Below are 21543 nucleotides of genomic sequence, written 5' to 3' on the forward strand. Positions count from 1 at the left end.
ACAAAGACTTAGCTTCAGGAAATTGTTTATGTCGGTGAATTTATTTATATTTTCGGCAGAAGAATTTTCCAGTTACGTTTAGTGTGTGTAGCCACAGTTAAGTCGATATTAGCCATGTCCAAACGATTTTTATTCTCTGGCGTTAATTTAAACTTAAAACCCTAACCGAAAATTAAATTATACCGGGAGCCTACGATAAATTGCCAAATTTTGTTGATATTGATGCATTTACAGGATGTCTATTTCCCAAGCATGTTTTACTTGTTTTATAATTCGTGCTTTATTATGTGTCTGCCTAGGTCAGGTGATAATTAGACGATTCCACCATCATCGTTTGCCTTCTATATGTAGTATGTATATTGTATATATACCATGGAATCTTGAATTGACCGTATACCTGTATAGGTACTGATATCACAATACCCCGGTACGTGATATAAACAGAGGTAGTCAGAAATGAAATACTTCTAATTTTCAATTTAGTCAAGTACCGTAGGTACCGTAGGTTTTTGCACACTTGTACTGCTCATCACAGTCAAGTCATCATATAGTTGTCTTAGTCTGACCCGACTGGGGATTGAACCCACGACCTACCGGTACCGATTAGGCGATTAAAAAGGCAGTTGTCGGCTTATCGGTTGTGACTACTTCTATCTAACAATTCCCATTATTTTAGATAAAGCCAGGTCTAGAATACTAACTTTTTTACTTAATTAAAAATCACTACTTCTTGTACAGTAGCCTACTTGTTATAAATTGATGTCAGTACTTCTTCTATATACTTGAGTACTATATACCTCTTGATATAATACATGAAAATAAGAAGATATCGAAATCATGTGCAGGCCAGAGTGGAATTGGTGGTAACGTCACACGCAATTTTCCGTTTCATACAAAATTATTCGATGCAAAAAACCCTTAGCTGTCACAACAATTGATTGTCGAAAACAACCACTGTTTCCAGACTGATGTGCAAGGCTCTTAACATTCTGGCACAATGACACAGTCAATTCAGAATGACAATTGCTGGTCACAGGCCCTATTGAATTCAATTTGTTATTAAGCCACCTTTCGACTCTCAATCATTTGCAACTCTGTAATCTGGTATTTACTGAATATAATTAATCTTTTGTCTTTTATGCCATTCGCAGACTAGAATCTATTTTAAGTGAAGCATGCTGTCAGATGCGGAATTAGCGGAACTGGAGAAAGTGAGCAGCTTGTTATTTGGTGATGGCGATATCAAAAAAGAAGATTCAAGACTCCGCCAGCTCCTAGAAAAAGGAATCGCGCATCTCACGAAGATAGCCACCGATACCACTGACAAACAAGTCCTAACTGATGCCCTCTGCAAGTTGGGACATTATCAATTACTGCTGTGCGATTATCACAAAGCATTGTCAGCTTACACTAGGTATTCTGTTTTGGATCCGTACAACTGGAAAAATTCGGAATTTCTATACGGAATCGGAATCTTACATTATCACTTTGCCTCGTTCTCTGTCGCGATCAAGTACTTTCAGCAACTCTTGTACAACGATGCTAATTTTATAAAAGCCGGAGAAGTACACTACAGACTTGGACTGATATTCAAGGTAATGCAAAATCACGAATCGGCCTTGAAACACTTCAAGCTCGCTCTGAGCGATAAAAGAAACAGCGTGAGCCGCTGCGAGATGAAATTTCATGTCGGCCATCTCTACGAGATGCAAAGCAAGTTTTCCGAAGCGAAACTGGAATACGAGAGCGTTTTGGAAATGCCGGCCAATCAGCTCATGAAAAGCGTGCAGGCAAACGCTCTCAGACAGTTAGGATGGATTTATCACACGTGCGAGTCACTGTCGCAAGGATCGCAAAAAGCGTTAGATCTCTTACAAAGGTCTATAGAAATCGACCCAAACAACGGTCAAACCTGGTACCTTCTAGGAAGATATCATTCCAATATGGGTAAAGTCCATGATGCTTTTGTATCGTACCGGCAATCGATTGATAAGTCCGAGGCAAACGCAGACACTTGGTGTTCAATTGGTGTATTATATCAAGAACAAAATCAACCGATGGACGCATTGCAGGCTTACATTTGCGCGGTCCAATTAGACCGAAGCCATCAAGCCGCGTGGCGCGATCTGGCTATACTTTATGAAGCTTGTCAGCAACCAAAAGATGCTCTAGTGTGTTACGTTAACGCACAGAAATGCAAGCAGGAAAAACAAGGCGATCAAGACGCAGAGGTTAATGAACGAATCAAAGCGTTGGAGCAACTTGTCCGTGCGATCGAAATGAACGGACAACACAATCACGGAAAGATTTTGCCTTCGATAGAAGAGGCTTGGACGTTACCGATACCGGCCGAGCTGTCTCAGCGCCAGAGCGCGTTCAAATGCGCGCCCAATTCAGACGCCGAATCGCTGCCGGGTTTGGAATCCAACGCATCGCAACATTTGCACTCGCCGAAAAAGGCAGAAGGCGGGGATTCGTCACAAAGCTGGCATTTGAACAATCAGCAATTGCAGGTGATGCACAATCTTCAGCTTAACAAATCGCTACTTATGCCGCAGCAGATGATGGAATTGGAACGATTGGAACACACTTACACTCTAATGATGGAGCATCAGAAGAAGAGTCAAGCTAAAGACCAGGCCGCTAACGCAAATTCATCAGGCCGTACAGAATCGAAAGGAACGCTACCCCCTATTTCAGAGCTTCAAATGAAGGCGACTTGCGAGACGGAGGACGACACAAAAATAAAGGAGATAGAACAGCAATGGTTTACAGATTCAGAGATTCCAAACAGACCGTTGCCGCCCTTGCTGTGTAATTGCGGCGTGCCTGAGACGATGGCAGCGCGAGACGTGATCACGACATGCCGGAAATATTATTCCCAACCCGATCTATCCAGCCGTTTGTACTTGGAGAAGTGCCCGCCCCCTAAACGTCCACCAGCGCCATCGCCACCTTTACCGAAAGATCAGCTGAACCCTCCCACTCCGACGATATACTTGGATAATAAGCGCGACGCGATGTCGAAGGCTTTGGCGAATTTTTGTAGTCACCCCAGTAATCCAGTAACGGTGATTCGCGGGTTGTCTGCGGCTTTGAAATTAGATTTAGGATTGTTCTCCACGAAAACACTCGCAGAATGTAACGGCGACTGCCAGGTCGAGGTTCGCACTCAATTTCGGCAGACAGCCGACGAAAACTGGGATGTAACCGCGCAAAAACGAGTGTGGAAATGCGAAAGCAGCCGGTCTTTCACGACCATCGAAAAGTATGCAGAATATCAAGCGGCCACCTTTCAAGACGCTCTCAGGCAAGAAGGAAAAAAGCATCATCTCTCGGCTGCTGCGGAAGCGTCACGAGACGCAATCGGACACGATAAGTCAACAGATCCGCGTGTCACAAAGAAGAAATGCGAAGTCATCAAGTTCGGCACCAACATTGATCTTTCCAGCGAAAAGAAATGGAAGGATCAACTGCTGGAACTGTCAAAATTACCGTGGCTGTTTCGGCTTGTGTCCGCCGGCAATATGCTTAGCCACGTGGGGCAGACCATTCTCGGGATGAACACCATTCAGCTTTACATGAAAGTGCCGGGATCCAGAACTCCAGGGCATCAGGAGAACAATAATTTCTGCGCTTTGAACATTAATATTGGCCCGGGAGATTGCGAATGGTTCGCCACGCCTGAGGAATACTGGGGAGTCATTGCTGATTTGTGTGAAAAAAATAATTTAGATTATCTTTCTGGGTCTTGGTGGCCGATACTGGAAGATTTGTACCATGAGAACATACCGGTTTATCGTTTCGTGCAGAAACCTGGAGATTTAGTGTGGCTGAACGCCGGGACTGTGCACTGGGTGCAAGCCACCGGGTGGTGTAACAACATCGCGTGGAACGTAGGCTTGATATCCGCTTACCAGTATCAAATGGCCGTGGAGAGATACGAGTTCAACAAGCTCACCCAGTACAAGTCCATCGTGCCGTTGATCCAGCTGACTTGGTATCTGGCGCAGCACGTGCGAATCACAGATCTGAAACTTTTCAAACTGGTGAAGACGTGCATGATGCGGACCTTGTGGAGCAGCCAGAAAACTCTGGACAGCCTTAAAGCGAGCGACATTCAAGTTGTTTGGCACGGGAAGTCCGAAAACGAACCTGCACACTACTGTGAGCATTGCGAAGTGGAGGTGTTCAATCTGCTGTTCGTACGGCAGGTGCAGGGGTCCAACAGTCACCTGGTGTTTTGCGAAGACTGCGCCAGAAAAGAGAGCAATAACTTGAGCGGGTTTGTGGTTTTGAGTCAGTATCAGATGGACGAACTCATGAGAATCTATGACGATTTCACGATCGCTCAGAAAAAGGCCAAGCGTTCGTAGCCTGATTGATGTAATATATTTATGAATTAGTAACGACCCATTACCAATTTTGCCTCATTTTTGTACTAATGATGATGGATACCTTTTTGCATGCATCATGAGTAACACGCCAATCGTGCACGATAAATAAGCTAGGCCAAACCATTAGGAAAATAGTAAATTAAATGTTGAAATTGCTTCTGTATAGCCTGATGGGTTAGGCTGCAATGAATTGACGTCCAAACGTTCCATTTCCTCGCTTATATCAATGTAGATGTTAATTTTTGTCGAAGTTATGTCAGTTTGATAGGATTTCACATTTAGCTTGGATCAATCAACTATTATGAGCAATGTAAGTAAGGCAATTTTTCAAGAAGACGCTGCACGCTTTTATGGGACGCTACTGTAGGAGAGAAGCATCTGTTCTTGTACTGTTTTAACTTCGTTTCGTAGTTGGATAGTGACTTTCTAAATGTTGATGAATGACAATCCTTAGTTAATGTGACGTGATGCGCCATGGTTGTGTGATTGGGATATTTATTCTTCACTTTTTCTATTAATTTTGATATTTTACAAAAGTATGCGAATGTCATCTTCGTTCGTTTCTGTGTATGTGACTGCTCGCTTTTCTTGTTTACTCAATTACTTTTGGACACTAAAGATGTAGTGGTCATTCGGGTTTGCTGTAATCAGGTTCAGAGCTGGAGTACAGGTGCGTCTATCATAGTGTTACCATATTTTGAGATCTGAGAAAGAGGAGACTTGACAAGGAGCATTAACAGCCATTAAAACGGGATATCTCCAAGTAAATTGCTGATCTCGTAGCTTGATTAAAAATTGGTCATTCTCTCAGGCCGGCACCTAAAAAACCGGTTTCCACATCCAATTTAGGTTAGGTTGACCATTTTTACCCATTCTTCACGTGCGTATTTGTGCGATATGACGTTTTGGGTTATCTCTATGCACTCGCCTAAAATTCAACGCAATAAAAGAGGAGGAATGGAGAAAAAAGATGACATGTGAATAGCTGAATACCTGGTTTATTGGAATTACAGATCCTTCAAACAGGCAGTAATAAAAATCAGAATGTCTAAATTCAGGGGATCGGGATGTCGTCAATCCACCAACCACAGATAAATTAGACTTATCGCATTCTGCACTGTATCATATCGAAATAGCATCCGAAATCCGTTGAACACCAGTTGTGGAGATTTTGGCTTTTTTCGAAAATGCGGTGGCATTTTCCTCGGATTAGGGTTACTGCACGTATGCACAGCACATATTTGCAGTAGCCGAGGGATATTTATGTTTAAACGTCTGTTCGTGGTGTTGTTGCTCTCAAAATTATCGTCAAGATTAGTTCGTTGTGAAATTTTCAGATTTCAAGAATTGGACTGTGGGCCAGTATGGAATCGGTGTCCAAGGCACGCAGGATCACGCCGACTTGGTCGCCAGTTGCACGCCGTCACGGGTCGTTGATTTCATTGAAAAAAAAAAAAAAAAATTGAAAAAAAGTCAATGTTCTCAGCCACCCCAAATGCTATATTCCAGTTAGTATGTGGTATATAATGTTTTGACCTAGTTCTCAAGCCAGGATCTGTTGATTACTGTCTGTTGGTAAAGTACTTGCACCTTACCAGTTGCTAACCATTAGCATCTGATCTCTTGTCACTGGCTTAACGCAGTCATTTGAAGTCAGTAACCTTGCTTGTCACGCCGCAAAGTTGACTCTGTCACGCGAGAAAAGCTTCTATCACGCAGGATTTATTTCAAAAAAAGGACGGAGATTCCAATCAGGACTGTGGGTCTATTGACATCGGCCATTGCAAATCCCAGTAGACAGCAAACTTGCATCTGTTATCTATAAGTTTAGTGCAGGTGTGCAGAGTGGATCAGAACTAGAACTACAAAGCCTCTCATATCCGTTACACAAATTATAATTATCTGTGATATCATGCAAACACTACGATCTCTGCTAGCCACTCAAGTGTGTCGATAACAATCACATTTCTGCAGCCATTTCGGAATCGATATCTGCAATCGCAAGAGGACACAGACTATGTAAGTTTGTTTTGTTACTGGATAAGGCGAGAAGTTGGATTGGATGGCAGGGATTGATTACAAAGAGTTGCAATCTGTATTCATCGATGGCGCTCCGAGATTTGGTGCAAACTCCGTGACGTTTGACAATGAATTGGAGCTGCTTTGGGTCGGAAATTCTGGTGGGCACGTAACATCGTATTGCGGATCGTCGCTGCAGAAGTTTACGTCATTCCAGGTGAGATTAATTGATGATTTCGCTGAAATCGATATATACATACGACACTACTTACACAATACAATATATAAGGCTTTATGCAGAAGTGAACTCTTTTTCGACACCGTCATCATCATTGATTCATTGGTTTATTAGCAATTTTTATCAGTTCGATACACCACAAAAATGCGATATGAAAAGATAGGAAGTTGTCGAAGCGACTTGGAGTAGTCTATGGAATCAGACACCCACCTTGGCCTAGGCGATGTAAAGAGGAGGCATGTACACTGAATGAAAAGTAGAAGAAGATGGTATAGAAAAAAAGCAAGCAACAAAAATGGGGTGGCATGTCATGGAAGGCGAGATCGATACATTCCTAGGGCTGGGGTGGAAATTGTGATGTTATTTGTGTTTGACCATTATTATTTATCAATATATTGTATTTATATCATCATCATCATCATCATTGGTTTATTAGCAATTTTATCAGTTCAATACACCACAAAAAATGCGATACAATGAATAGACAGGAAGATGTCGAAGCGACTTGGATTTGTCAATGGAATCGGACACCCACCTTGGCCTAGGCGTAGTAAAGAGGAGGCATGCACACTGAATGAAAGTAAAGAATACAGTATAGAAAAAGAAAGCGACAAGAAATAGGGCGGCATGTCATGGGAAGCGAGATCGATAGGTCAGTCGTGGTCCGGTAATCTTGAGGATGGACTGTATTTATTTAGTAGTAATTGCTTGTATTTCGACTTGAATGTGGACATGCTCGTCGACTGTCGAATGGCCGGCGGGATACTGTTCCACACATCAGGTCCGGCATATTTGATGGAGCGATGATCTTTTCGGTCGATCATATGATATTTGGACGACGTGGACGCGCGTGTGTTGTACTTGTGCGCTTTTGATTCAGAGGTAAAGAAGTCATTGAAATATTCGGGGCAACGACCGCAGTGAAACTGATACATAAACTTGGCGATTTCTAGTTTCCGCATATCTTCTATGTTTAGGACGCCGAATCTCTTCAGCAGCGACTTATTGGATGGGCAGCCAGGCCCCTTTGGGGCCCTAGCTATGATTCGGAGCACTTTATGCTGTAGTTTCTGCAGTGGCTTGAGTGCAGTTTTACTGGCAGCCCCCCAACAGAGGATGCCATAATGTAACTTCGATTGGATTAAGGATTTAAAGAGTATCAGGAGAACCCATGCTGGCATGAAGCGCCCAAGGCTGTAGAACAGGCCGCACTTCGGTGATAATTTAGTTTCTAGGGATTGAATATGACTCTTCCAGGACATGTTCGAGTCCAGTAAAACTCCGAGATATTTGGCATTATCTGTGTTGGAAACGGGCTGACCAGCGATATTAACGGTTAGGTTATTTTTTGAATTGACTGTCAGCAATTGCGATTTCGAGGCGTTTATGCAAAGGTTGTTCTGGGCCGTCCACTCATGGACTTTGGGCATTTGGTCACCAGTCAGGGCATCCAGCTCTGCCGTCGAGGATGCGGAAGAGAGGAGGTGAGTATCATCAGCGAACAGTGTGGTGTTCAATGAGGAGGTTTCAAAAATGTCGTTGACATATAAGGTGAAAAGGACCGGTCCAAGTACTGAGCCCTGGGGCACACCGCAGGTCACCGGGTGAGGAGAGGACAAGGTGTCTGAGATCGCAACCATTTGTTGGCGTCCAGTGAGGTAACTTTTCATGAGCTCAAGTTGTGGGCCCCGAAGTCCGTAACGCGCCAATTTCGAGATGAGAATTTTATGATCTACGCAGTCAAACGCTTTTTTTAGGTCGAGAAAAATGCTACATCCCACATTTCGCTTCTCTGAGATATCATAGTACTGTTCGGCCACTGTTAGGAGGGCATGAGCGGTTTGGTGTTTGTTTCGGAAGCCAAATTGTTGAGGGGAAATGACAGACATTTTGGCGAGGAATGAGGACAGGCGGGAGAGGAGCAACTTTTCGAATACAATCCCGATGCATGGGAGAACGGATATCGGACGGTAGTTGGTGACATTAGTTCTATCCCCAGCTTTGTGTACAGGGACTACTCTGGCTTTTTTGAGATAGCTTGGGTAGACTCCATTTTCTATCATGAAGTTGAAAAAATGGGCCATATATTGACCGATATGCAGGCTTATCATTTTTAAAAACCATGATGGGATTTGGTCATAGCCGTCGGCCTTGTGCGATTTCAGTTTGTGGATGGCTACTTCTACTTCGTATTTGGTCGTAGGTTCAAGCACAATTGACTGGGATATCGATCTCACCTCTGACCTGGCCGACACAGGTTTTGTAATAGAAGAAGCAATATTTGGGCCTACGTTACAAAAATATTCATTGAAGTGATTCGCGATGGCCGCCGGGTCTGAAAGTTTGTTTCCGGTATCCGAATTCACAATTTCCGAAACAGACTTATGGCCTTTTTTTCGATGTAGGAGAGAGTTAAGTCCTGACCATGTTTTTCGAGTGTCCTTTATGTGTCTGTTGAAAAATTTCTCATTGTACTTTGCTTTTGCCTTGGAAATGAGATGCACGGTGCGATTCCTGAAACGTCGAAATCTTTCTCGTTCATCTTCTGGGCAGTTCTTGGTGTCTATTCGGTTATGCCACCGGTTACGTTTACGGATGAGTTGAATCAGCTTTGTGGTCATCCACGGATTTCGCTTCAACTTTCTTTGACTTCTCGAAAGGCGCTGTAGAGGTGCAAATTGTTCCAGCAGTGATTTGATAGCAGACATAAACTCTATAAATTTTTCGTCAAAGTTGTTTACCGAGATGTGGGGGATGGCTGATGTTTTAAATTGATTGAATGCGGCATCATTGAGCGCTTCTTCGTCCACTAACTCTCGTCGTCTGCAGAGGTGATATGTTTCGGGGGGTGTCCTTTGTTGTTCTTGTGATAGAAAACCAATATGGTTGTGGTCACTGATTTTTGCCGAAATGACAAATGGAATGATTTCCATGTCGCGCGAGTTGGTATATATGTGGTCGATCAAAGTCTTTGACTTTTCGGTTATGCGTGTAGGCTCGGTGATCATTTGGTAAAGACCGGCGGATTTGGCGGCGTTGGAGTATGCGTTGCCTTTGTGTTTTAGAAGGTTTATATTAATATCTCCCGCAATGAAACACATCTTTTTGTCGCTGTTGACTTTGTCCAGTGAGCGCTCCAACGCTTTTGCGAATTGGTTTATGTTTTTCGTGGGATGACGGTATAATACCGCCACAAGAAAAGAATTGTGAATTCCAATTGGGTGATCAACTTCCAGCCATAGCTCTTCGCAATCTTTGACATTCAGATCGTAGTCCGTGCAAATTTCGTAAGGAATTTTTTCTTCAATGTAAAGACCAACACCTCCGTAAGATTTCTTTGACTTCGGTGCCGGAGTATACTCGAAGTTGTAGCCCGATATATCAACGTTTTGCGTGGGTTTGGTTGAAAAGTTTATTTCTGAAATTGCTACGAGGGTAGGTGACTTCAGGTCAACGATAAGGTCTTTTAACTCATCATGGTGGGAATTTGATTGCAATCCTCTGATATTTGTATGAATCAAACTAATTTGTTTACCCTTCGGGGCTTGCAAAATTGATGCCGTCTCGTTGATCGATATTGAGTTACACTTTCTGATCAGTGGGAAGCTATTCTTATTCGTCATGATTCCGAGTTGACCCAAATTTCCATGTTAGCTTGTCAGTGAATGGAGATACTTATGCGTTCGCACAGTTCGATTCACGTCACGCAACGCTGGCTTAATCCAATTATGTGGGCGAAGAGCGCTACAATAGCGCTACAGTAGCGATTTTACAGTAGCATATATCGAAATATATTAGCACCAAACCTTTGGATGAATAATATCAAGTAGAGTTTCGGTTCAAAATTGCTATGTATTTTGTCCAACGGTTGGCGAAGCTGGGTCCAAATCGGTATTGAGTGTCTGACGTTTGGTGAAGTATTGCAGCCAATGGCAAATTTCCCGATGTAGCAACCACAGTTCTGTTCAGTCTTGATATCCTGATAATATTTCCAAATGATATATCCAGTTCATCAAACTTTTTGCGTCTACTTTTTGCGTCTTCAACCGATTTCTTGCTGTATCGTTGGTGATATCAATTTGGTTGGTGAAAATTCTGTCTATCTAACTAGATAAATCGACTTCTTGTCTTCTAGAATCTTGGATTTTCGACAATTATCATAGCTATATTACGGGAGCGCTGAAAACGCGTCCGCTCACCACGACGATCGCCTTCTATTCAATGTTTATCTATGCTGTCCGATTTATCCGACCTTTAGGCTACGTAACTGTAATGTCAGTATTACGGTATGCTAATACCGAAGTACAGACAACAATTATAATTTAGCTCATCTGTTGTCCACTCCTTTACCTTGTTTGCAATAATTCTGATCTAAATATTTTCATGGTATAGGACTGGTTCAATGTTGCGCCGTTGTCTCAAATCTTCATTGTCCAAGCACTTCCATTTTGTTGTAATTTCAGATCGACCGTACCAATCCAGTGCTACAGTTGAAGACACTAAAAGACCGAGTCTACTCTCTGACAAAACACCGTCTCGCGGGACATTCCAAATATGGCATCAAGGAATTCGAATTCATACCAGACTCGAGATTTCTCATGGACTGTATCCTGTACAAAGACTCCACGTTGCTCATCGGCGGAAAATCGTCCTCTCTGATCGAGTTCGACTTGACCACTGGCGCGTCCCCGGTGCGAGATTTTTCGGAGGAAGGCAAAATGGAGTACGGCGTTTCCATGTTTCGCCAGAGTCCGAGATTTCTGTGCTGTGGTGATGAAGCCGGTAACGTTACTTTCCGCGACAAGCAAACTTTAAAAGCGCAGCACACGTTTTCTGCACACAGCGGAATGCTTCTCGATATGGACATACACGGCCATCTTGTGGTTACGTGCGGATATTCATTGCGTCACGGGCTTGATCACGCACACCCGCAAGCTTACCTACCGGAACGCGTCGTAAAAGTATTCGACACGCGTATGATGCGTTCTGTTACTCCAATCCAAGCACATTTGCAGCCACGTTTTGTGCGTTTTGTTCCCATGTTTTCAAGACGCTTAATCATTGTGAGCGAAAGCGGACAGTTTCTTCTTATCGAGGACAACGCTACCGTCACTCCCAACACTCCAATGTATCAACTCAACGATTTGTGCGGAAATATGAGCAGTTTTTCGTTAAGCCCGACTTTAGAAGCGTTAGCGTTTGGTGATTCAGGCGGTCATCTACAATTATGGTCGGTATCGGCCAGTCCGAATTTTAATCAGTACCAAAAAATGCCGGATTTTATTATGCCTCCCGAGCAGCTGCAGCATAGAATATTACCCGACGATTATTCCATTCCTTTGTCGGTAATTCCGATGCCGCATTGTGACGAAGTGCTACTTTCCGACTGGCCGAAAAAATATTGCCGTGCCGTCAGTCGTAGACCGCCCCCTATCGACCCCACGATCATACAAACGATGAAGATGGTCCACGGGATCGGTTACGCGCCGAATCCGGGTAACAGGCGTCGAAATCAAGTCCCGTACAAATTAAAGGATATTTGTTTTCAAGACAAAATCGGTAAAAAAGCGGCGGTGCCCGACTCGCCGTTAGGCAGAGACGAACAGCCCCATTTGTACATGGTGCCGAAAAAGTACCGCAAAATCTCGTTGAAATACTCCAAAATTGGACTCGAGGACGACGAAATGTTGCAGCACTATAACAAGACTAATTTCGCGGGGTTGGATCCCAACATTCCGAACTCGTACTGCAACAGCATGCTGCAAGCGCTGTACTTCCTGCATCCCTTACGATCCAGCCTGCTGCGGCATCACAACTTGGAGAAGGAATTCGATTTGGCGGAAGAACTGGGATTTCTCTTTAGGATGCAGGATTTATCGAAAGGTACCGTCATGTAGATTGACTTTACTGTCTGTAGCTGAGGTTCTTAAACTGGAGTCCATGAACCCCTAAGGAGCCCACAGACTAGTTCATGTTTTACCTGATCCATCATCACAACCGTAAAACTGGGTTGTTCTTATAAGATCTGTCCTTACATCTCCCGTATCACGAAAAAATAATATATTTCCGAACATTGCTTATATTTCCAAGTAACCACTAAAGATATTTGTACCAGATATACTGTATATATATATATATATGAAACTGCTTGTTTTGTTGTAGTCTACATACATTTGCGAACAAACATTTTCCATCATGAATATTAACAAGACGAAGCTGTGTTCCAATCTAACTGATGTTCATGTGCACTCCTTGCTAAGGGTTTCTACTTATGATATGCAGCTAGAGTTCTTAGAACTTGTTGACAACTTGATCGACCACAGATGTCTCATTGACTGCAACAGCCATTGAAGACCATTACATTCATAAATTCAATAAATAATCTTTCCGGTGTCTATGCTTCAACTTGAAGTTTACATTAAATACAATTTATTCCTTGTATAGGTGGATAGATACGAGATAAATGTATCAATTCAGTAATCCGGCCCGCTAAGTAGGCTACTTCGTTTTCACAATCAACAGGCGGCGTCTTGCAAGCCGGCAACTTCTTGCGCGCTTTCCGCACGATACCAGAGGCGACCGCTCTCGGCCTGGTGCAGAACCCGTCAAAGCCGGAACAGGTCGGCACCGCCACGCACGGCAATCTCTCGCAGCTGATCCAAAACTGGAACTGCTTCATCCTTCAGCAGCTGCAAACCGAACTGTCCCAGGTAACAAATCTTGCGCGGCGCACTGACCTAATATGTCTATCATTTTTTTGGAAGAGCTAGTAGGTAATAACTAAGGCTGGACTAAATGGAATATTAGACTTTGACCAGATTCGAGTATCATTCATGATGACTATGGCGATTTATTTTTGACACGTCAAAGAAGTCAAAATTTTATCAAAATTGTAGCGTTAGTTTAAAAAATAGCAAAATTGTTTACAAAGCCCTAATTTACAACCAGCGTTTCGTTTGTATCGAAGATTTTGCACTGTCTTTGAGCTTATCATTTGACATTTTAGAGCTTGTAGCCTACTTTATAGACCTACCGTTGTAGACTGCCCATTGTCTGCTCATTGTGTATCATAAACATTCAAATGAAACAAATGGGTTGACATGGTTTTATGCTCAACGTACTGCAATATCCTAACTGAAATAAGACTGCGTGAGCATTGCATGGTTCTTCTATCAAGAAGCGCATGATGAAAAATTGTGATGTAGACACCATTGTCATGGTGTGTCAGTGTTGTCAGCCAACAACTGCTACTGTTGAACGTTCTTTCTCCATTCTTGTCAAACAAGTTAGTAAGGAGAGAGAATTTCTACCCGGCAATATGTAGGAAAGTATCCTTAGTTGTACTGCAACAAATTTAGATTATTTGTACCATAATACGTGATGTAACTACTGGAATTCTTCGTAGGGCCAGATTTTGTTACAATGAAGTTTTTTCACGTAAAAATTAGTCAGTTTTCAAGTCAAAAAAGTTTTTCAGGCCAAACTACTTCGTAAGGACAGACAGTTCCAACCACAAATGAAGATGAGTAGTACAATTCAAACATGTGGGAAAACACCTTATTTGCATACGTTAGGTCAAAATTTGTTTTTTTACGGTAAAAAGATGTCACAAATTTGATTTTTTAGGTCAAAATCTTCCGTTTTTTAGGGAAAAAAATCGCCCTAATGATGAAATTATAAGAGTATTGATGGAAGGGAAATTTCAATTAGGTACATTTAATATGACCACAAAGAGAATAATGCCAGTTATACCCCGCGTTGAGATGATTGATATTGTACACAGTACACAAAAATATCGCTTCTCATTACTCACTCGAATTGTTCCAATTAGTAGACCAGATTTGGATTCGAATCAATTGCCGAATTGGTTGCAATTTGGATTCTTCCTTTACTTATCTTCGTCGCCCTTTCGGCGAATATTTACTAGGATAAACCTACATACCGGAATCTGCTTTTTTACGGCATAACGAAAGTTGAGATGCATCAACAGGCACCAAAACCAGATGAGTCCAAGGACAAATTCAACCCTAAAGACCAGCGACGTACCGCCTTGCAGCGTATTTTCGGCACCGAAATGACGATAGCCACCAATTTCCGAAACGGCCACCAGGAGAAGAAAAAGACGGTACCCTTGATGTTTACGCTGTCCTACCCTCCGTTGGCGTCGCCGGACGAAGCCCCCGTGCCCGTGTCGTTTTGCGACTTGGTGTGCCGTAGCATTTGCTCGGTCGTGCAGGCCAAGTCGTGGGACTTGTCTTCGTCGACGTATCAGCCGATGGAGCAGGTTCGAACTCCGACTTCGCTGCCGGAAGTGCTGGCGCTCAACTGCGGACTTTTGCGGGAGGAGGAGAAACAGTTTTGGAAGGTTGGACAATATCCGTTATGGGTGGAAATACGCGCGGGGTCCTTATTTATCAGATTTTCTTCTTGAACAGTATGTTCATATTAAATGAACCCGAATATTTTTGGATGACACTCGTCAGGGGTAATTGTTTGCAACTAGTAGAGAATTTGAAAGAATATTGTATATCAACAATTTTATCACAAAATATGACGTCACCGGCAGAGGTGGTCAAAGTAGTCAAGAAAACTACTCAAGTAGAAGTAGAAGTAGCGATGAAAAAATCTACTCAAGTACGAGTAGAAGTAATTCTTTCATAGACAACCTAAAACTACTTGAAGTAGAAGTAGAATTGACTGACTTTAAATCTACTCAAGTAAGTAAGTAGTTGTGAAAACGATCGTAATTCCTTCGCGTGGATTGTCAAAAGGTGCAAATTGAGCTATACGAAAGGTGCCGAGCTGGATTGATATTGATGCATGCTAGGAGGTATCCAATTTTCGACAGCATAAGCATTCGTGCGCGTCATGGGATGAAACTGATGGTATTGATATGGAAATGCGATACTAATCCTCTGTTTACTCGAACAGCACGTTTCAGAAAATATCATGGTATGGCGCACTCCCCCATATTATAAGCCCCGTAGTTTAGTCGAAGAGCATTACAGAGAAGTTGTGTAGGAAACGGTGTAAACACTTTGCGCGATTAGTAAACGTTAATAATAAAATATGGTGGTAAAGATGCCATATTGTGTAGCTTTATTTCCGGAAATTAAAGGCATTACTACACTTGCTTTGATACTTCAACGTGTATGTTGTCCAGACAGAAGAACTGATAATAATTAGAACTCAAAGTATATGATACTGGGAATTGAAAGCGAAATATAAATGGTAGATATAAAAGCGCAAAATGTATTCCATGTCTTTAGTCCAGAAAGTTTCAAAGGCGGTATGCTAAAACAGCTCGAAAACTAAAAAAAAAAGTGAGAGTCCACTTTTCCAGATCAGGACAGCCATGCACTGCTAGATTACGATATGATAAGTAAATGCTAGATTGGGAAACATCAGTTTCAACCGTCATGATGAGGCATATACATTGTGATGAAATATCTCATATGGGTGAAGGCCTGAAGGGCGACAATGCGGTGTGAACGGAACCACGCCAACCTGCCACCTAAATTATATTCGCCGATACTTTCGTGGAATCATGCTGGTTACTCCGTATCCACTGAGCGTGAAGCGCGACGAAAATTCTGGGCTTTACTCAACTTTTATGAAAATTAAATGTTGAAAACAGCCCCGACATTCCTCAGGCTATCTTCCTGATTGGAGGATTAAACTACTTCTAGTTGACAAACTGAGAATAGCGAAAAGTAAGTAAGTAGATCACAAAATATTATGAAGTAGAAGTAGCGAGAGTCAGAGCTACTTAGTAAGTGCCAGAAGTAGAGGAAAACTACTTGCGTACTTCAACAAAAAAGTAGAAGTACTTCGTTACTGACCACCTCTGGTCACCGGCATGAAATCCGAATAATCGGGGCGAAGAGACTGAGAGCGCTTAAGCTATTAAACTATTTTAAGATGGTACACAAACTCCTTCTGTAGGCACAGATTTGATTAGCGTATTTTGATAAAAGTCGACTCCAAGGCACGCAAATGAAAGTGTGAACACTGAACAGCCTAGTGTTGTCGCGAGAGGCCGTTCCCACTTTCTGCCAAATCTAGCAAATTTGTATATTTCCTTTACTGGCAACACCCTCATTTATTTTGTAGATTCAATCAGAATTGACGAAACTGTCGTGCGAGAGCAGTGCCTCTGTTAGAAAACCGCAATCGCCGGACCACGAATATTCGCAAGCCAATGACGGCAAAGGAAAGAGTGACGCGTGGAATGTGTTTGCACAGCGAGAAGGCCTCGATTTGACTTTCGAACGGGAAAACAAGCCGTCGTGGGTCCCGCTTAGCATAAAGATACAGCTTCTGAAATCGGGTAGGCTGAAGTTATGATGAGAGGCTTGGGAGTACAGAACCTCCTAAATACATCTGAATATATTCATTACCGCATTATAGCTGATGTTAACCACTGATGAGTGCTCGAAAAGCTTCAAACTATTTCTACTGCTAGTTCACGGTTTTCAGTGAATGCTTCTTCACGAACTCGGAAATCGCTAATTCAATAGTACTTGCATTTGCATTGAACTTTATGACGCTACTTCTATCTCTGCTCGATTACCAAACTTGGAAATCGCTGATTCCCGTTACTCGCAAATTTTTTCATCGGGTAAAATTGAATATTTTTCAACTCAAATGCCGACGCATTTTAGGTGGAATGAATGTTGTGGACTGCACAAAAGGAGCAGTAGACGAGGAAGAAGCGTCCGATAATGTGGCCTTGGAACACGTTTACGATTTGTACATGACGATATGTCACATTGTGGACCCTCGTACAGGCGGCAACCTCGTCGCGCACATCAACGTTGCTGAGATTTACCATCAAGTAAGATTAACTGTGTCTGTGGTGTCGTCAGTTATCCATGTACAAATATCGGCCATCGTCAGCAACTACTACTACTACAACCACTATCGACGCAGAGGCAATTGAAATTTTTGTATTTATTATGAAAAATTGAAAAAAAAATTCAAATTTTACTGTCAACCCCAAGAAATCGTTGAGTTGTCTGCATATGCTATGCAAATGAAATTTAACACAATTCCAACCAGTAGAAGCAAAGTAATTTGAGTTTTTCATTCATAATTCTGGGATAACCCACCGTTCAAAACTTTCAACTTCAACTTCGCTTCTATTGGGTGGAAGCGAGCAAAAACTATTATGCATCGATCTTTTACCATACATTCTACTTTTTCGGGTTTTGAAAATGTCCTCCGAGGACGCCTAAGGCCTAAATATCCTCCTTTTTGAGATTTTGTCCTCTTTTTTGAGAATTTTGGTTAAACACAGGGCAAAATTCGACCAAGATACCATAAAATAGCACTGAACTAACGCTCAGGCGGGTATTTCGGGAACTGAGCAAAAGTTGACAAAAAGAAATTCAAAATATTTACACTGCTCTGCGTTCACATCTACGAGTTGAAATCGAGCCAAATTTGGTGTGCGCGACCAAACAATTCAATCGGGGAATCGCCGGAACCCGGAAAAAGGAGCTATTTTTGAACAACGCTAATTTCCAAGCATAGCAATTAGCAATGGTTGTAGAGCTGTTCTGATATATGCTCTGTAATTTTGGATATATGTGCCTTACGACAGATACCATATCTTTTGGATATCAGCTGAATATATCAGGGTTATCGGTTTTATCTGTGTAGGCTTAAAATGCGATGTCATTCGGTTTATATTTATTATGTTACACGTACAAAATATTTCGCACGTTTTGAATTCGATTTACCGTGTTACTGGCATTCGAAACCGATGACAGTCGGTCAATCAGTTGAAAACTCCCTCGTTGTTTTTGACAGGTCAAGGAAAAGGTGACGCACACCCAGTGGTATTTGCTGAACGACTTTCAGATTTGTTCGATAGACGCGCAGGAAGCCGTCGATTTTGATTTGCAGTGGAAGATTCCGGCCGTGATCTACTATTCGAGGAGGGGGATCAATGAAGAGTAAGTCTAAGAGCGGAGATTGCAAAGTTAGCTGAAATGGGAGAGTGCTAATCGTTTGATTAAAAACTGTTAATCTGTACGCGTGAACTCGGTTAAGGTTACGCGCAATGATTATCCGAGGAGTCGTGAGTTATCATTCAATTGAAATCTGGTCAGGGCAATGGAACAGCCCTGAAATAGCCGATTGTTCTGAACAAGCGGAGCCCCGCAACACGATGACTATCACAATAACCGATTCCACTGAGCGATTTTTTGAAACAATGTCGATTTTCAGAATTTGACGGGTATTTTGGGGTGTTTCGATTGCCCTGACCAGACTTAAATTTGCATTTTCATAATCAAGGCGACACTAGCTTTCGATTAAGTGCTCGGATCACCAGCTATAGTACTACCAATTATGCTGCTTTAGCTCCCCACTCTTTAATCAATCCAACTTTATGATCTCCGCCCTCATGTGTTTTTCCATCAGAAAACAGCTTTTTACTTTTATCCCGTAACTGCTAAATATTAAAAATCGAGTGCTTCGTCTTCAAAATTTGTTGAAGTAGAAATAATCTTCAACTGAAACCATGTATGTTGTGCACATGAACAAACTCGAGTAAACCAATAAATACCACGCCTCTGTGCTACAGACAGCCCTCTTCTTTGAATTACAGATACAACTACGAAGTCCCGTTTCCCGTGGACGCATCCATTTTAACTCTGTCGGAAAGCGTTTCCAAAAGTCACCCGCAGTCACCGGTGCCCATCACTTTCACCCCTCTCAAGCCGTCTGAGATGCCGTACGAGCCCGGGATGTTAGTGGCTCTGGACGCAGAGTTTGTGACTTTGAATAACGAAGAGGCCGAACTGCACAGCGACGGTGAGAATTTTTTTTCTTCTGAATATATGACTACATAAAATTGTTGAGTTATCCACAAAAACGATGCAAAACAAATTTGACGCAATTCCAGCCAGAAGAGGCGAAGTGATTTGTGTTTTTTATTAATATTTCTGAAATTACCCACCGTCAATTCTTTTTTTTGCGAATCCAAAACTTTCAACTCTACCGGTTGGAAGTAGGCAAAAATTGTAATGCATCATTCTTTTAGGCAACTTAACAATTTCACGGGGTTGGCAGTAAAATTTACAACAATTATTTTTAAATAAATTTGAAAATCTTTATTGGCTCTTCGTCGGTTTCTACTGATTTAAATTGAGGCAAATTTGGTGTGAGGTGATTTTTTAGGTAACCTGAAAATTCAATCAGTGAATCCTCGGAATATGGAAAAAACAACCCTACGGACCATATCTGACCACTAGTAGGGTTGTAACCAAGTCACAAGGATCCGAGTTGCAAGTCAATCTCACTTTTATAGTTTTGACTCGAGTCATTTTCAATTCATCGCCGATTCCAAGTCCGAGTCATGGTGTGTTGACTCGAGTTCAAGTCATCGTGCTGACTGCTCAGTTTCCAGTTGAAGTCTTGTTAAACCCACTTTTCATAACTCTGTTTGGTGATATCGAATGGCTCGCATATATAATATACTAATCTTCCTCAGTCTTAACAGTTTCTGGCCCTATTTTCGACGTATCAGGACCCATAGACGAAGTACCAATATTGTAGTTGCTTTACTATTCTTTGTAGTTACTATGAAATGTCTGTCTTGGTCGTCCTAGTCTCGAGTCGTATGACTTGGTTCGAGTCGTGCACAATGACTCGAGTCAATAAAACAATTGACTTGAGTCATTTTACGCATTTGAAAATATGACTTGAGTCACAAAAAAATCATGACTCGAGTCATTACAACCCTGGGCTCTACCAATCGTGCCAACTTTTTCGTGACCTCAAGCTTATGAATCGAAACACTATTTCAGGCACGCGTTCCACCATCAAACCCAGCCACATGTCGCTGGCCCGGGTCAGCGTCGTACGAGGCGAGGGCGACATGGAAGGCGTCCCGTTCATCGACGATTACATATCAACCCAGGAACAAGTCGTGGACTACCTCACTAAATTCTCCGGCATACTGCCAGGCGATCTCGATGTGTCCATATCCTCGAAACACCTGTCCACACTGAAATTAACGTACTGCAAACTTAGCTATCTGATCCAGAGCAAGTGTACCATCGTAGGACACGGCTTGCGGAAAGACTTTAAAGTCATAAACATTGTTGTGCCGCAATCGCAAGTTCGCGACACGGTGTTGCTGTATCACCTGCCGAGAAAGCGATTCATCTCGCTCAAGTTCCTGGCGTGGCATTTTCTCGACATTAAGATACAGGAAAAAGTCCACGACAGTATTGAAGACGCGCGCACTGCGTTGAAGTTGTACAAGAAGTATTTGGAGCTAACGAAGAACGAGATGCAGATCGCAAAGTTTCAGCAGACGCACTTAAACGATATGTATGAAATTGGGAGGAAGCTGGAGTGGAAAGTACCCGGGTCTGAGTGAATGTGTGTGTTTGGGAATTTGAGGATGAGAGTTACATGACTAACTGCTGTCTGTAGCGTTTAACACTGAACCCGACAACTGACTCACTCCCGCAAGTAAATTCCTCGGAGTGATGGTTTTAACGACACTCGTGGTCTGCTGTGCGAAACCCTTATAAGTTGGAATTTAGCAACCGTGTGTGAAGCCCTCCCAAGGTTGCATCCATCAACTGTGGCTATCCTGGATGTGAATCCCTCAGTAACATCCTTAGCCGTTCTGTCGGTGAATGCCTCCTCGGGGAGCAAGCCTTGCGAGTGAGTCTGTGAATCTCGCGCTCTCCGCTCGGGATATCCATTCAAATGTACTCTGCACTAAAACTAGTTTGACGAGATGTAAAATCGCGATGATAGAAATGAGATTATGCCTGATAAGTCACGGCATGTGGTGACTTGACTACATAAGGGGTGATGGATGAATAAATCTCTTTGGTTAGATATTGGTTATGAATTATAGCT

At 42.5% G+C, this 21543-nt stretch overlaps 2 protein-coding genes across 2 annotated transcripts; both read left to right on the forward strand.

Moving 5' to 3' along the window:
* The first annotated feature begins 719 nt into the window (after positions 1–719).
* LOC145459274 (lysine-specific demethylase 6A-like) lies at positions 720–5015 on the forward strand. Its single transcript, XM_080337928.1, has one exon. It carries the CDS (start codon positions 1176–1178, stop codon positions 4374–4376), a length of 3201 nt encoding a protein of 1066 aa, XP_080194054.1. The 5' UTR covers positions 720–1175; the 3' UTR covers positions 4377–5015.
* A 1015-nt stretch (positions 5016–6030) lies between these two features.
* LOC145459272 (PAN2-PAN3 deadenylation complex catalytic subunit PAN2-like) lies at positions 6031–21520 on the forward strand. The gene is made up of 9 exons (XM_080337925.1): positions 6031–6633; positions 11118–12537; positions 13177–13364; positions 14645–15019; positions 16768–16984; positions 17319–17491; positions 18469–18614; positions 19271–19476; positions 20472–21520. The coding sequence occupies exons 1-9, from the start codon at positions 6460–6462 to the stop codon at positions 21047–21049; spliced, it is 3477 nt and encodes a 1158-aa protein (XP_080194051.1). The 5' UTR covers positions 6031–6459; the 3' UTR covers positions 21050–21520.
* Positions 21521–21543: the final 23 nt, after the last annotated feature.

The sequence above is a fragment of the Botryllus schlosseri genome, chromosome 16 (genome assembly GCF_051294905.1).
Source record: "Botryllus schlosseri isolate E-star chromosome 16, Bs_hap1, whole genome shotgun sequence".
Taxonomy (NCBI): domain Eukaryota; kingdom Metazoa; phylum Chordata; class Ascidiacea; order Stolidobranchia; family Styelidae; genus Botryllus; species Botryllus schlosseri.

Excerpts from the sequence above, each read along its gene's own strand:
- LOC145459274 (XM_080337928.1), top strand. The coding sequence starts at position 1,176 with ATGCTGTCAGATGCGGAATTAGCGGAACTGGAGAAAGTGAGCAGCTTG.
- LOC145459272 (XM_080337925.1), top strand. The coding sequence starts at position 6,460 with ATGGCAGGGATTGATTACAAAGAGTTGCAATCTGTATTCATCGATGGC. Across the intron at positions 6,634-11,117 it reads AGAAGTTTACGTCATTCCAG|ATCGACCGTACCAATCCAGT; the intron begins GTGAGATTAATT and ends TTGTAATTTCAG. Across the intron at positions 15,020-16,767 it reads AGGAGAAACAGTTTTGGAAG|ATTCAATCAGAATTGACGAA; the intron begins GTTGGACAATAT and ends TTTATTTTGTAG.